This window comes from Eptatretus burgeri, chromosome 8, assembly GCF_056783735.1.
Source record: "Eptatretus burgeri isolate ZD-2024b chromosome 8, Ebu_testis_v1, whole genome shotgun sequence".
In the NCBI taxonomy this organism is placed as follows: Eukaryota; Metazoa; Chordata; class Myxini; order Myxiniformes; family Myxinidae; genus Eptatretus; species Eptatretus burgeri.
In genome coordinates, this window is record NC_140968.1 from 64913418 (window position 1) to 64927930 (window position 14513).

A 14513-nucleotide genomic window follows, 5' to 3' on the forward strand; every position below is an offset into this window, starting at 1 on the left:
TTGCGAGACGATGGTAACTTCACTGTGGTCCATGCAATTCTATGAGGTTAGATTACCATGTAACAGGGACCTGTCAGAGGAAGTCATTTTATTACACATGATGCTAATGAGGCAGCATATGTAATTTATCATCAGGATAGTCAGGGTAATATTGTATGCATACACCTCTTCTTTTCAAGCGGGGCCAGGTGAGGACTTGCGATTAAAAAGGCACATGCATCACACGTTCCAAAAAGGCTGATCACGGTCTCTCAGGCTGACCACGGTCTCTCAGGCTGATCACGGTCTCTCAATCTGATGTGTGTAAGCTATGGTGGCGTAATGCACTGTAGGGCCTGGAAGCAGGGAAAGACGATTGGTTTTATTGGGGCCACCCCGAGGGCGGGACAGCTTGGAGGACTCTGCCGAGAAAGACAGAGAGGGGCTGAGAGAAAGGGCACACCAAAGATTCTGGTGTGATCGTTGGCTCAAGGGTGAAGAAGAAGTCCCTGAAGAGTAGGAGGAAGAAGCACCTTGAGAGAGAGAGAGAGAGTCATGAGGGCTGGTGCTGGCCGCATGTCCCAATGGAGTGGAACATTTTGGGGACAAAGAAGGTCGCTTTCTGCTTTCTCTATTTTGTCTCGTCTTTGGTTGCGTTTTTTTTTTATCACTGGCTTACTTTGTTGGCTCACTTCCTTTCTGGCTCATTTCTTCGCAGGATGACTTCATCATCTGCGCAATTCATCATTGGCTCATTTCTTCGCTGGCCTTGTTTTGGCTTTGCCTAAGAATGGCAGCTCTCTGAAATGTGGAAAGTGTTCCTGAGCTACACCATCACACTGCAATCCAGCATCCGCAAAGGTAAGTCCTCACCTGCATTATTATATTGTAGCACAAGTGTGATCTGTGGTGCCTTATGTTGGTTAGGTTTTATTTATTTCTCAACCCTGTACACAAGTTTACATATTCCATCCTCCCTCTTTGTGTCTTTTTTTCTTGCTTGGTTTGTTCTGAACTGCTTGTCCCATTCACCTTCCCCCCCCCCCCCATATTCGTTCTGAAATTTTGAAGTCTCCTAAAATTCGGTCAACCGAAAAGGTCTACATTGGCCAATAGGCCAATTTGAGCCAAATTTTCTAAAATCCTCAAATTTCATTCAATTGATTTGAAACTTGAACAGGATTTGCATATCAGGTCCTGGGTGTGCTCTGGCTTTCAAAAGGAATTCGCCACTGTGGCTTATCCAGGTTTAGAATGATTAGCCACAGGAGAAACGAAATAGCCACATATTTTATTCAAATGTTTTTTTTAGCAATATGAAATAATAAGTTAATTTTAAGGTGGATGTGTGAGTTTTATGGGTGAGGTTGGTTGGATGAGTGAGTTGGATTGTTCAGATTGGTTGGATGAGTGAGTTTGACGTGTGAGATTGGTTGAATGAACAACCATCAGGGGAAGTGGTGATTTGAGGGATGGTGGTGTTGGTGGTAGTGATGGTGTGTGTGTGTGTGTGTGTGTGTGTGTGTGTGTGTGTGTGTGTGTGTGTGTGTGTGTGTGTGTGTGTGTGTGTGTGTGTGGGGGGTATGGTCGTTGTGGCTTTAATGGGTGGGAGATGGGGGTAGTGGGGGATGGGGGTGGTTGTGGACCAGCAATGGACCAACCTCGTGCCAGTCAAACTCGCACTTCCAACCAATGTCACACATCAAACTCACTCATCAACCAATCTCACCCATCAAACCCACAAACTGGTCCTACTTCAGGTACTACTATTGATTGTGTCAAAACTCACCTGGCAACCACTGACCCAACGAAGCATGTAGCGCCGAGTAGCGCAGAGTGGCGCCAAATCATTCAGGAAAAAAAAATGAAATTAAAATTTTGAGACGAGAATCATGGGAATCATGCGTAATGTCGGTCGATTTTTTTTTTTTTTTTTTTTTTTTTTTTTTTTTTTTTTTTTACTTGAAACTAGTTTAAAACTACTAAATTTAGTACATATAAGCTTGAACGAAACCACGCGTGATTCCCGTAATCAAAACATACAAAATGGCGGCCGTCTCAACGAAGGTTGAATTCTGTGCTAAAATCACCAAAAATTCGTCTAATACTGGTAAAAAAAAAAAAAAACCCCACTATAACATGGATTAGCCACAGTGGCTCATGGGTGGTTTAAAATATTAGCCACAGGTAAGGGGGATTCGCCCTGTGGCGACGTGGCGAGCAGCATCGCACACCCAGAGGTCATTGAAGTCAACCACCAATTATTGGTAAGGTCATCAGGCCATAAGGTCAACTCAAAATAGGCCCAGTTTAAAATTCTTTCTAAAATTGTCAATTTTCATCCGATTGACTTGAAATTTGAAGACCATGTGCCTATTCGGTCGATGAATTCAATCACTGATTAATTTTGAGATCAACATCGGCAAAAGGACAAATTCAGCCAAATTTTCTAAAATCCTCAATTTTCATCCAATTGACTTGAAATTTGAAGACCATTTGCATTTGTGGTCGCTGAACTCAACCATCGATTAATTTCAAGCTCAATGTAGATCAAAAAGTCAACATAGGCCAAGTTTATAAAATCCTCAATTGTCAACCAATTGACGTGAAATTTGAAGATAATTTATATTTCAGGTCGCTGAATTCAACTACCAATTAATTTTTGAGGTCAAACGGTCAACACAGGCCTCATTTCTGAAATTGATTAATAGGGCCAAAAATTAAATATATCACTATATCTCAAAAAGTTGTGGACGAGTTGTGACAAAACAAGGTCAGGTCAGGTATGGGAGCATGTGCCAGAACAGCGCGTCGCTGCGTCCTCTTTCTGCCGGTACTCCAGGGCCCTCCGTCTGGCCTTCCCCCAGGCAGATGCCAGGCCCATCCCCATCTCCTTGAGATGCTGGTCAACCTGCAGCAACCACAAGGCACATGGTCAGCCCATTGGCCTCCTCCACTCACGAGACACCCTCACTGAGAGAATCTGGTGAGCAGTATCAGCATCAGCAAAACGAGCCACATGTCGATACAGCCACAACTTATGCTCACTGACCATGCAGGTAATAAATCTCATCCGAGTCTCTCTCAGCAAACGCTCGTTGGACACAAAATCTGACCAGCGATAGCCAAGGATTCTCCGAAGAGACCTGGTACCAAAAGAATTAAGTCTCCGTCTCAGATCCTTGGTCAGAGTCCAAGTCTCGCATCCATAGAGCAAGACTGGAAGCACCAAGGACCTGAAGACTCAGACTTTCGTCTTCCCGCACAGGTACCGGCAGCACCACACCCCATGATACAGTGAATCCATGACTTCACAGGCCCGACCCATACATCTATTGACCTCTGACTCACAGCCAGCAGAGACATGAATATCACTGCCAAGGTAAGTGAATCTCTCCACGACCTCAACATCCTCACCACAAACAGGCACAGACAGGACAGCAGCATCCAAGATGTCATTGAAAGCCTGGATCTTAGTTTTAACCCAAGAAACCCGTAATCCCAGTAGCTCCGAGTCCTCATTCAGTACCTCGAGGGCCCCCAAAAGGATATCTAAATTCTCCGCAAAGATGACTGCATCATCTGCGAAACCAAGGTCCGAGATCTTGCCATTCCCAAACGATGCACCGCAGCTTGATCTCTCCGACATCCTCCCTAAAATCCAGTCCATACAAGTGCTGAAAAGTGTGGGGGCCAGTACACACCCCTGACGAATTCCAGTAACAACTGGAAATAAGTCAGAGATGGTACCACCACACTTCACAGCACTCTCAGTACCAGAGTAGAGTTCAGACATCAGATCGATCAGTTTTGGTGGCACCCCACGAAGACCAAGAATCCTCCAGAGGGCATCCCGATTCACTGAATCGAACACTTTACAGAGATCAACATAGGCAACAAGCAGCCCCTGCCGAAACTCTCGTCTGCATTCGGTGAGGACACGAAGAGAAAGGATACAGTCAATCGTTGACCTCTTTGGTGTAAAGCCTGACTGCTCTGGACGCTGGTGCTCAAGCAGATGGTGGCAAACCCTATCAAGAATTATCCGAGCAAAGACCTTGCCCGGCACTGAGAGCAGCGTCACCCCTCGGTAGTTGTTCCAGTCTTGGCGATCACCCTTCCCTTTCCAGAGAGGGACATCAAGGCCCCTCTTCCAATCAGTTGGGATGATGCCTGTGTTCCAGGCAGAGCACAAAACTGCATGCAACGACACGAGTGCAGCATTTCCACCAGCCTTGAGAAGTTCAACATGGATGCCACAGATCCCTGGAGCTTTACCCCGTTTCAACTGGTTCACCGCAGCCCTTGTTTCCACAAGCGAAGGTGGACCACAGTTGATTTGAGGGTCAGCAACAGGGATTATAACACCCTTGACGTCCAACTCGATAGCTGAGGGATCAGCCTGGTACAACCACTCAAAGTAACTGGCCCAGCGGGCCTTCACTTCAGACTCCTCTGTCAAGAGCCTACCACTCTCTGCTCGCACTGCAGTGCTCTGAGGGATGGGCTTGGATGAACGCAATGCTCGAATTCCACTGTAAGCGGGACGAGAATCACCTGTCCACAGGTGATGCTCTACCCCCTCACAGATTCCTCGCACATAGGCCTCCTTGTCCACCCTCAGTGCACGTACAGTTTTACGCCTCAGCTCCCTGAACAGCTCAGCTCTGCCATTCAGCCTGGCCCTGCGACTCTGGTCAATGGTATCCAATGTCCCTTGAGAGACAAATTCTTCTTTGCCCTGCGGTGAGTTCCAAAACATCCACCGGCAACATCAAGGACGGTGGTCTTGAAGGCGCTCCATAACTCTTCAGGACCTCCCAAAGCACCCAGACACCCCAAATGTCCACTCAGCCTGTTCGCAAACTCCTCAGCTACTCTCTCATCCTTGAGCTTACCAACATCCAGCCTCGGCTGGGATGGCACCATTCCAGGATTTAAGGTGCAGCTTTTGAGTTGCTACAACAAGCCGTGGTCAGTATTGAGAAACTGAGCACTCCGGTAGCCCCTTCAGTTCTGGATCATCCTCCAGCGACCGTCAACGAGGACATGGTCAATCTCCTTTGCCACACCACCAGCGTTGGAATACCAAGTCCAGCGATGAGCTTGTCGGCGCTGAAACCATGAACCAGCCACCCTAAGTCCATGACTTCTTGCAAAGTCAAGGAACTTAGTGCTATTCTGGTTCATAGTTCCTGACCCCTGGGGACCAACACATGTCTCATAACGATCCCTATCAGTTCCAGTCGATGCATTGAAATCCCACAAGACGAGAAGTGTATCTCGTCTGGGGCACTGATCAACCACAGACTCGAGCGTGGCGTAGAATGCGTCATTCATGGTGAAGTCACTCGCCTCAGTCGGAGCATAAACAGAGACCAGGGAAATGACACCGAAGGAGTGACGAATCCTTAATCTCATAATACGCTCGTTGACCAGTGTAACCTCAATTATCATTGGAGTCAGCTTATTGGACACAGCAACAGCAACTCCATGGGTATGGTAACCATCAGAGCGACCAGACCAATAGTAGGTGTAACCACCCACCATTATCTCACCGCAATCCCGTCTCCAAACCTCAGAGAGAGCTGCAATCCCGATGTCCAAACGCTTGAGCTCAGATGATAACAGAGACAGGTGATTATCCTCTCTTAGGGATAGGACATTCCAGGCACCCACCCGAAGGGACCGCCTCAGGTTAACCCAAGGAGACCGCCGTCTGGTGGACGACACCTCAGCACCACTCTGACACACTCTTCCGCAATCTGACCCAGGGATGTCACCCCGTGGTTTCCCTCCTTTCATCAAAGATTGGGGTCCCGAAGGCTTTGCCCCAATCCCGTCATACGGTGAGCTGCCCTGCGAAGGGAAGCTGCACAGGAGGTACTCCCACGGAGTGGGTTTTCAGATTTTTTTGCGTTTTTGTGTTTTGCAGAATTCAGCTGAAAACAAGGTGGATGAGTTGAATAGGTAACAATAACAAACGGATTGGATTTTCGTTTGGATCCAACCCATCAGTGGGATCCAAAACGTAAACTGTTCCACCTGGCAGATTAATGCGCTTTACCGAGTGCTATTCTACTTTGTGCTGTTTTACCAAGTTGTCACTCTATGAGTGGTTTTTTCATGTCTTTGTTTCTTTGTTTGTTTGTGTGTAGGATATTGCAAAAAGTTGGAGACGGATTCGGATGAAACTTGGAGGACAGGTTGGGTGTGTGACCATGACGAATTGGTTCGATTTTGGTGAAAATCTGAATCCTGATGTGGATACGATAATTATTTAATTTTAAAAGTGATTATTTACCATGGAGAGATAATGCCAAAAACTATATGTCACATGATATTTCAAAAATATATTGGGCCCAATATGTTATCGGGAATCAGGCATTGCGTGGCAGAGGTATGCGCTCCACCGAGTGCCCTTCTAGTTATTTTCGTGATTCTTTACCATTGAGTGATGGGTCAAAAATCGATATATAGCATGCCATCTCAAAAAGTTATGGACATAATCGGACGAAACGAAGTGCACATGTTGAGTATTTGACAAGGACAAATTGATTAGATTTTGAATGAGATCAGGATCCAGATACGAGAATGTTTTAATTTTTGAAGTGGTTCTTCACCGCGGATAGATGGGGCCAAAAGCAATATTATCGTATGATATCTAAAAAAGTTGTGGAGGAGTTATGACAAAACTAGGTGGATGAGTTGGTTAGGGGACATGAACAAGCTGATTAGATTTTGGTTGAGGTCTGGATGCAGATACAGCCTATCAGTGGGATACAAAACCTAAACTGTTCAGCCGAGCGAAGGTATGCACTCTATCGAATGCCACTTTAGTTATCATACCCCCTGTTCTTCCTGGTTTCACTCTCAGTTGTTGTTTCTCCTATTTGTAAGTCCCAACACAAATAGTAAGCTATTTTGCAAAGTTATTGGTTCTTCTTCCGGATTTTTCACTTCCAACTGTTTCTATTATTGTGTAGTACTAGATATTAATTCCTGCACAAAGTAGCCATCTGCGCTGGGAGCACGAGACGAAAAACACAAGAATTAAATCTACAGTAAAATAACACAAGATGTTTATTTTACAGGGTTTATCTTTCATCAGAACAAAATTCTCTTTGGCTCTGATGAAGGGTGATGGGTAGAATCTTCTTCTTCTTCTTCTTGCGTATGGCAGCTGAGCTGCCAGGGTAGCTATCATTTCTTGGAAGCGCGACTGTGTCGCTGATACAGTGCCCCTCCTCCAGTACACACTGGTACTCATTTCGCCGACCTCAGAAGGATGACAGGCTGAATCAACCCCCTGGTGTATTAATTTAGCGGCCAACGAGGCTTGAATTCTGGACCCGAGGATCCCAAGCCACCACCCTAACCACTAAGCCAACAGAATTCCTCCAAAGGCAGGACCATGGAGCTCATTTCAAATCTGGCGGTGGATTTCCCCCATTTAAACTGAATTTCATCAATATCCTCGATTTCATAAGCACTCAGTAGCTCGGTTTTGAAGTCGTCAATTGATGGGCAACTTTCACAAGTTCTGAAATACCATGCCGGTTGTGCTGGGTTACAAACTGTGCGTGCTATCACATGATGATAGCTCGGAAGTTCGGCTATCTGTGGAATTTCGGAACCAAAAATCATGAGTTTCACATTTTGATGTATCGTACATACACATACACTGTGTGTACCGCCCGAACCGGCCAGGACACACTCCGAAGGACGAAGCATGGCGAACTTCGCGAATCCATCTTTCAAGCCAGGGTTCTTCTCTTTGAATTTCTGAAACGGTTCCTTGAGATTGTTTAGTACCAGGCACTTTTGAATTTTGTCTTTTCCAAGTTCATTCCTGACCACCACACAATCCTTTTTTCCTGGCATTATTCGGCTGATTTCATCACTTCGGTAAAATTCGGTTACAGCGGATTTCACTTTGTCAGGCAATATTTTACCCTGTTTGGGATTTGGAGACGATAGCATACGATTTTCTTTCTCTAAATTTTTGGCTTGCACAGCCATTCTTTGGGAGCAACTGAATTCACTCATCATCCCTCCGATGCTCATATTCCCAGCAAATATTGTCAGTATACGTATTTGCTCTGAACGGCTCGAAACAACGTATTTTTCTTTCAGGCTTTTGATCACCTCTGCCATGCACTTTTCATCACATTTTGACGCTGTATTTTGTGTTTTCTCCGCAGTGCTTGGTCCAGCAACTAGTTCTAATTGCTTTCGCACAGAATCTTCCACTTTGCCTCGCTTTTCAGGAACGTACCCTGGGTTGCTTTCCGCCTTTCGTTTGTCGAATGGGCTTTCGCCTATCATCGATAACGACTGGTTTAATAGGTCAACTTCTGCTTCTCGCTCAAAAACCTCCTCGTCCTCATCTGTCGAAATAGATCCTGCAATGCCTTCGATAAATAGATCCTGCAATGCCTTTGATAAATAGATCCTGCAATGCCTTCGATAAATAGATCCTGCAATGCCTTTGATAAATAGATCCTGCAATGCCTTCGATCGTACCTTCTGATGATAATTTCAACTTGTCGAAGATGATTCTTCAATACGCTCTGGTGACAACTGAGAGTTTTTTTTTTTCTGCACGAAGTACAAAGTCTGTCATCTTTTTTCACCTTTGAAGAAAATTTCATCAACAGATCATTTGACACATTGCGAAGATCTTTTCGTTGTTTCGTTTTATGGAAGCTGAACGGATCGCAACAGTATTTTCGGAACTCCTTTCGATCTTCAGTCGCCATGCTGACTGCAAAATATGCAAAAACTGAGATTATCCCATTTATAACTTAATTCGATGATGGTTATACAAAAAATGTACACTTAAAAATCAATAGACACAAGAGGCAGAATAATTTTTCGCAAATGATGTGATACATATATATATATATATATATATATATATATATATATATATATATATATATATATATATATATATATAATAGGCCAGAGATGATGATTGTCAATTTCAGACATAAAGTCGCCTGCAGGCAGGTGACGTCATTGGAACGATGATGGCAAACGTCGCCCAATGTTGAATCAAGAATTGGTGATATGTGGACCCCGAACAATAAAACCATCATCACACTTGAACCCCATTTAGATCCCATTTTAAATTATGCGGAGGTGTTGGAGTATATGAAGGGGTATTCTCACACGAAAAAATCGGGATCATCGGTTTGGCTGGGGGGGGGGCGGGGGCCCAAGGTCAAAGGGTGCCCCAAACTATAACTTTTTTAATTACTGTTTCGGAGTGATTCTACTTTACGCAATTCAAAAGATCTCGCTTTTCCGAGCATTTTGATACTAAGATCATTCAAATCGGACCACGACAACCTGTGATATGGCTACTAGAAGATTGTGGGTCAATCAGGGGTGCCAAATTTTTTTTGGGGGGGGGGCTAAAATGGGCCCCGATGGGCCACCAGGTCTGAAAATTGACAAATAATGTTTTTACCATGCATACAAACACTTGCACAAAAAAAAGAGTGAAATCTGAGATGATGTGTCAAAATTACGCTGAAAAATGTGTACACTTGACATGGAACGCCCCTGCTGTCCTCAAAGTTTGCAATGTATCTTTCAAACGTTTTTGAAAGGAAAAGGTAAAAAAAAGAAAATTTTGTTCATAAAGCAAGGATTGTATTTTGTCAGCAATGAACAAGTGCATTTTCTTTTGCAGATAAACAATTAAATTGCTTCTAATTGATGATCATGTCGTAACCGTCAATCACCCTTCAATTAAAGTATGAAGACATCGATATACTTGAGAGAAAGCTGTTTAATTATTCAGCAAGGTATGTGCGCACGGAGTGCAGGTACCAAGAACATCAATAATCTTAAAGATGCTCGGAGGGCGCCGTCACAGACACCAGTTTGAGACAGCTATATAACCCCCTTATGTGCTCGGTTTTATCTTTGGACAAATGTTTATCTCACAATTTGTCCTTTCAACCTCACCAGCTGCAAGCAGTTGGCTTATTTCATTAAAAGAATGGTGAAACACAGTCGAGATAAGATCACGTAACGGTTCCTGTTCTCACAATGCTCTTTTGAATTACTCAAGTACAATAATAATGTTTTTGCATCCACTGTTCTCATTGTCCTTTTTCAGAAGCAGCCAGCCAAGAGTATATTTTATCACCAAGCCTGCAAAAAACATATAATGGCTTCTAAAAAGGCAAAGCTAATCGAAAAAGGTACGATTCCCGACATTTCCCTCCTCTTGTTACTTTAAGAAACAATGCTTTATTAAATCACAATCAAGCATCTTTTGATTCAGGCCAGCAGATGCTCCAGCTCCGTGGTACAAATAGACCGCTCCCTGGGAGGAGTCCATCCTTACCCAGCAGGCACACAACGTTGTTGCAACGTCGTTTGCCAGTTTTATCCTGACGTCAGAATTGGGTCAGTGGGAAGTTGTATTTGCAACACCCATGACGTCAGATTTCAACGTTGTGACAACGTCAGATTTCAACGTTGTCACAACGTCAGATTTCAATGTTGTCACAACGTCAGATTTCAATGATGTCACAATGTTGAAATCTGACGTCGTTGCAGCGTCGTGTTCTGGTTATACCTGACGTCAGAATTGGGTCAGTGGGAAGTTGTATTTGCAACACCCATGACGTCAGATTTCAACGTTGTCACAACATTGAAGCATGACGTTAGTTTTCAACTTTATCACAACGTTCATAAAATGGAGTTTTTGTTTTTACTCTTTTCTTTGCACGCCAAAGAAACGAACATTGCAGTACATGACACCCTTCAGCTTCCAGCTTGATGGAGCCCTCGATCCATAGGTCTGGGGCCAGCGGAGCACCGCTGTTCTACCGGTGCCATTATCAGAACATTGAAGTTGTATTGCAACATCATTACATTGCACAGTAACACATAATGACCACAACTTGAAAACAACTGTAATTCATAATCATTTATTATCACGTATCATGCAGAGAATGATTGCGGTAAACATATACAAGCAGTATTAACAATAATATCATCTTTATTGGGACCAAAAAAGCACACTCAATACAAACGTACAATAAATAAAAGTAGATACCATTGCAATTGAGAAACATATACTAAAAATTGGGAATAAAAAGAAATACCACATGGGTAAAAGTCGTAAATACCTTTTTGACAAATTCACTTTGTGCAAAGCACAGTTAACAACTCAAATTCAGAAAGTTCTGCTCCAGAGAGGAACTTTGGAGCTTCTTCTCTCTCAAATACAATTGACTGCACAAAGGCACCTTTAAGTACAATAATAGAGGGTATGTTCTTTTGAACATATGAGTGCCCGAGGACCACCAGGTGGCGCCATGAATAGATACACAGCGGTAGGTGCTGCCGCTAGATGAGTAGATGTTTAGGAGCATCATCATGGTTGGCGTCTCGCAATATAATATATTAGCGCGATTAAAAATACCGTTTTTTCCTCGCATCTTCATGTCTGTAAAAAACCAGTGTCAAGGTGCACAACTACAGCTCATAACCTATCCATTGAGGTGTTTCCCCCCCCCCCCTGCTTTCCGTTTTCACGCCACTGTCCACACAAAATTCATCAATCAATTCTATACAGAGTCCGGGGGACTCAAACATCTTCATGCAGTGTCAGTAAAACTGCTGATAACACTGAACAACAAATTTCAAAAAAATTTTTTACTGCAGATGTGTAAAGTGATTAAGACTAATTTGCGTATGCTGATTTCAAAAATCATAACCGTTTCGCTGTATCACGTCAGGATTTTCAGGAACAGAAATATTCCCATTGCCTAGAAGTCAGGATTTCAATGAAATTTACATATGTCTTTAACATGTCTATTTCGTACAATTGTTGTTAACTTGTGTTATATTTCTTTCTTTCAGATAAAGATGAGTAGGCGTTCCTGTACCAATCATCCTGACAACTTCTGTTATGTCTGTGGTCGGTATACCAAAAAAGATCAACAGCGAAGTATATCTACAGCAGTGAAAATGAAGGCCGCCTACTTTCACTACTTCGGGTGTAAGGTGGGGGACCAAGAACACAGCTGGGCACCACACATCTGCTGCACAAGCTGTCACACAACCTTGACTCAGTGGTTGGTGGGCAAGCGCGCGAGCATGCCATTTGCAGTGCCCATGATATGGCGTGAGCCGCAGAATCATCATGATGATTGTTATTTCTGCTGCACAAGCATCGCCGGCTTCAACAAGAAGAATAAAGGTCACATCAAGTACGCTGACTGCGTCTCTGCTCGTAAACCTGTGCCTCATGATGACGAGAACCCCGTTCCAACACCTCCAGCTGATCAGAACATAGCTGTAAGCAGTGGTGAAGAGGATGGTGATGATGAACCTTTTGAACCCGACACTCAAGAATCACACCTTCTGAACCAGGGAGACTTAAATGATCTTGTAAGAGATCTCTCACTGTCAAAGGCGAAGGCAGAGCTGCTTGGATCAAGGCTGCAGCAGTGGAATCTTCTTGAACCTAACACCAAGATATCCTTGTTCAGAGCACGTCACAGAGACATGGCTGAGTTCTTTGAGATGGAAGACACGATGACATTCTGCAGTGACATCAACGGTCTGTTGAAAGAACTTGGGTGTGATCACGATCCTGCAGACTGGCGCCTCTTCATCGACTCGGGGAAGAACAGCTTGAAGGCTGTTTTGCTCCACAATGGCAACGAGAAACCATCAGTCCCACTGGCTCACGCGTTCGGCATGACAGAGACCTATGAGACTATGCGGCAGCTGCTTGATTCCATCAAGTACAATGACTTCAACTGGCACATCTGCGGAGACTTGAAAGTGGTGGCGCTGTTGTTAGGGCTGCAGTCAGGCTACACGAAATACATGTGCTTCCTTTGTCTCTGGGATAGCAGAGACGACAAGAATCACTGGACGAAGAAAGATTGGGAAGAGCGAAAAGAGCATGTACCTGGTCGACACAACGTGAAGCATGTCGCCCTTGTCGACCCAGCCAAGGTTTTCCTTCCACCACTCCACATAAAGCTCGGCTTGATGAAAAGTTTTGTACAGGCAATGGATCTGAATGGGCGTGGGTTTTTATACCTCAAGGAAAAGTTTGGCAACACCTTGTCGGAGGCCAAGATCAAGGCTGGTGTCTTTGTTGGACCGCAAATCCGACAGATTATGATGGACGAAACTTTTCCGACAACTCTAAACCCCAAAGAGCTGGCAGCGTGGAGGAGCTTCAAAGCTGTGACGGACAACTTCTTGGGGAACGAGCGCGCGGACAACTATGAAGAAATAGTGCAACAGCTGCTGGAGTCCTTCAGGAAACTTGGCTCCAGGATGTCCCTGAAAATCCATTTCCTACACCAGCACCTGAACTTCTTCCCTGACAACTTGGGAGCAGTCTCGGACGAGCACGGCGAGTGATTCCACCAAGAGATTTCACTCATAGAGACGCGTTACCAAGGGCGGCACAACCCGAACATGATGGGCGATTTCTGCTGGTTCCTGCATCGTGAAACTGACACAGAGCAGCACAAACGCAAAGCCAAATGCCTAAAGCATTTTTAATTACATTCTAGTGGAGTTTTTCTGTAATTTCTATAATTTTGAAGCATTCATGATGAAATAAATGAATAAATGAATTTTTGTAAATTTCATTGAAATCCTGACTTCTAGGCAATGGGAATATTTCTGTTCCTGAAAATCCTGACGTGATACAGCAAAACGGTTATGATTTTTGAAATCAGCGTACCCAAATTAGTCTAAATCACTTTACACATCTCCAGTAAAAAATTTTTGTTGTTCAGTGTAATTATATGCTTGCATACATTAAATGGGAATTAGGAGCATAAAAGGTATTGACCGATAACTTACATTTATATAAAATGTAATTAAAAGTTTTAGCTACTGATGACATACTACCCATTGTTACAAGATTCATAATTAAGCAACCTCAAGTAAGAATTATGAGAAGACGAAGAACCACATATAAATTTTGCTATACGACATTCAATAGGTAGAAATTCAGCAATGACTGGTAAAAGAGTGCAATATGGGTCCCACTTGGGAAGTCAAACACCTTTCTGATAGAATTTCTCCAGAATATATATAATTTAGAAATATTTTTACTTGTTATGTCCCACAGCGGGCATCAATAGAATGAGATGCATAAAGACTTAAACAGATGATACTTGACATGATATGAACAGTGCATAAAATTATATAAAACTGAATTACAATCAGGCAAATCAATGAGACCAACTATATATATATATATATATATATATATATATATATATATATATATGTATTCATACAAAGAAAAAATATAAATCTAACATCATTAAGTATGAAAACACAATTTTGAATGCATCTCACATAAATAATTCCAAAGCACAAAAAATTAAGTTGTTGGGTGTTTTCAATCTTAATTTCACAAGAAAATAAAATAACTTCATTCTGCATAAAAGTACATGTAAATATTTTCACAATGCAAACTTAGGCTGGGTTTCCAACATGCAACATTACAATTAACTGAACTG

At 43.3% G+C, this 14513-nt stretch overlaps 1 protein-coding gene across 1 annotated transcript; it reads left to right on the forward strand.

Annotated features, from left to right (window-relative positions):
* Positions 1 to 512: 512 nt before the first annotated feature.
* On the forward strand, positions 513 to 14223 carry LOC147021900 (uncharacterized). Its single transcript, XM_085892322.1, has 3 exons — positions 513 to 840; positions 10115 to 10199; positions 11872 to 14223. Exon 3 carries the CDS (start codon positions 11878 to 11880, stop codon positions 13393 to 13395), a length of 1518 nt encoding a protein of 505 aa, XP_085748448.1. The 5' UTR covers positions 513 to 840; positions 10115 to 10199; positions 11872 to 11877; the 3' UTR covers positions 13396 to 14223.
* Positions 14224 to 14513: the final 290 nt, after the last annotated feature.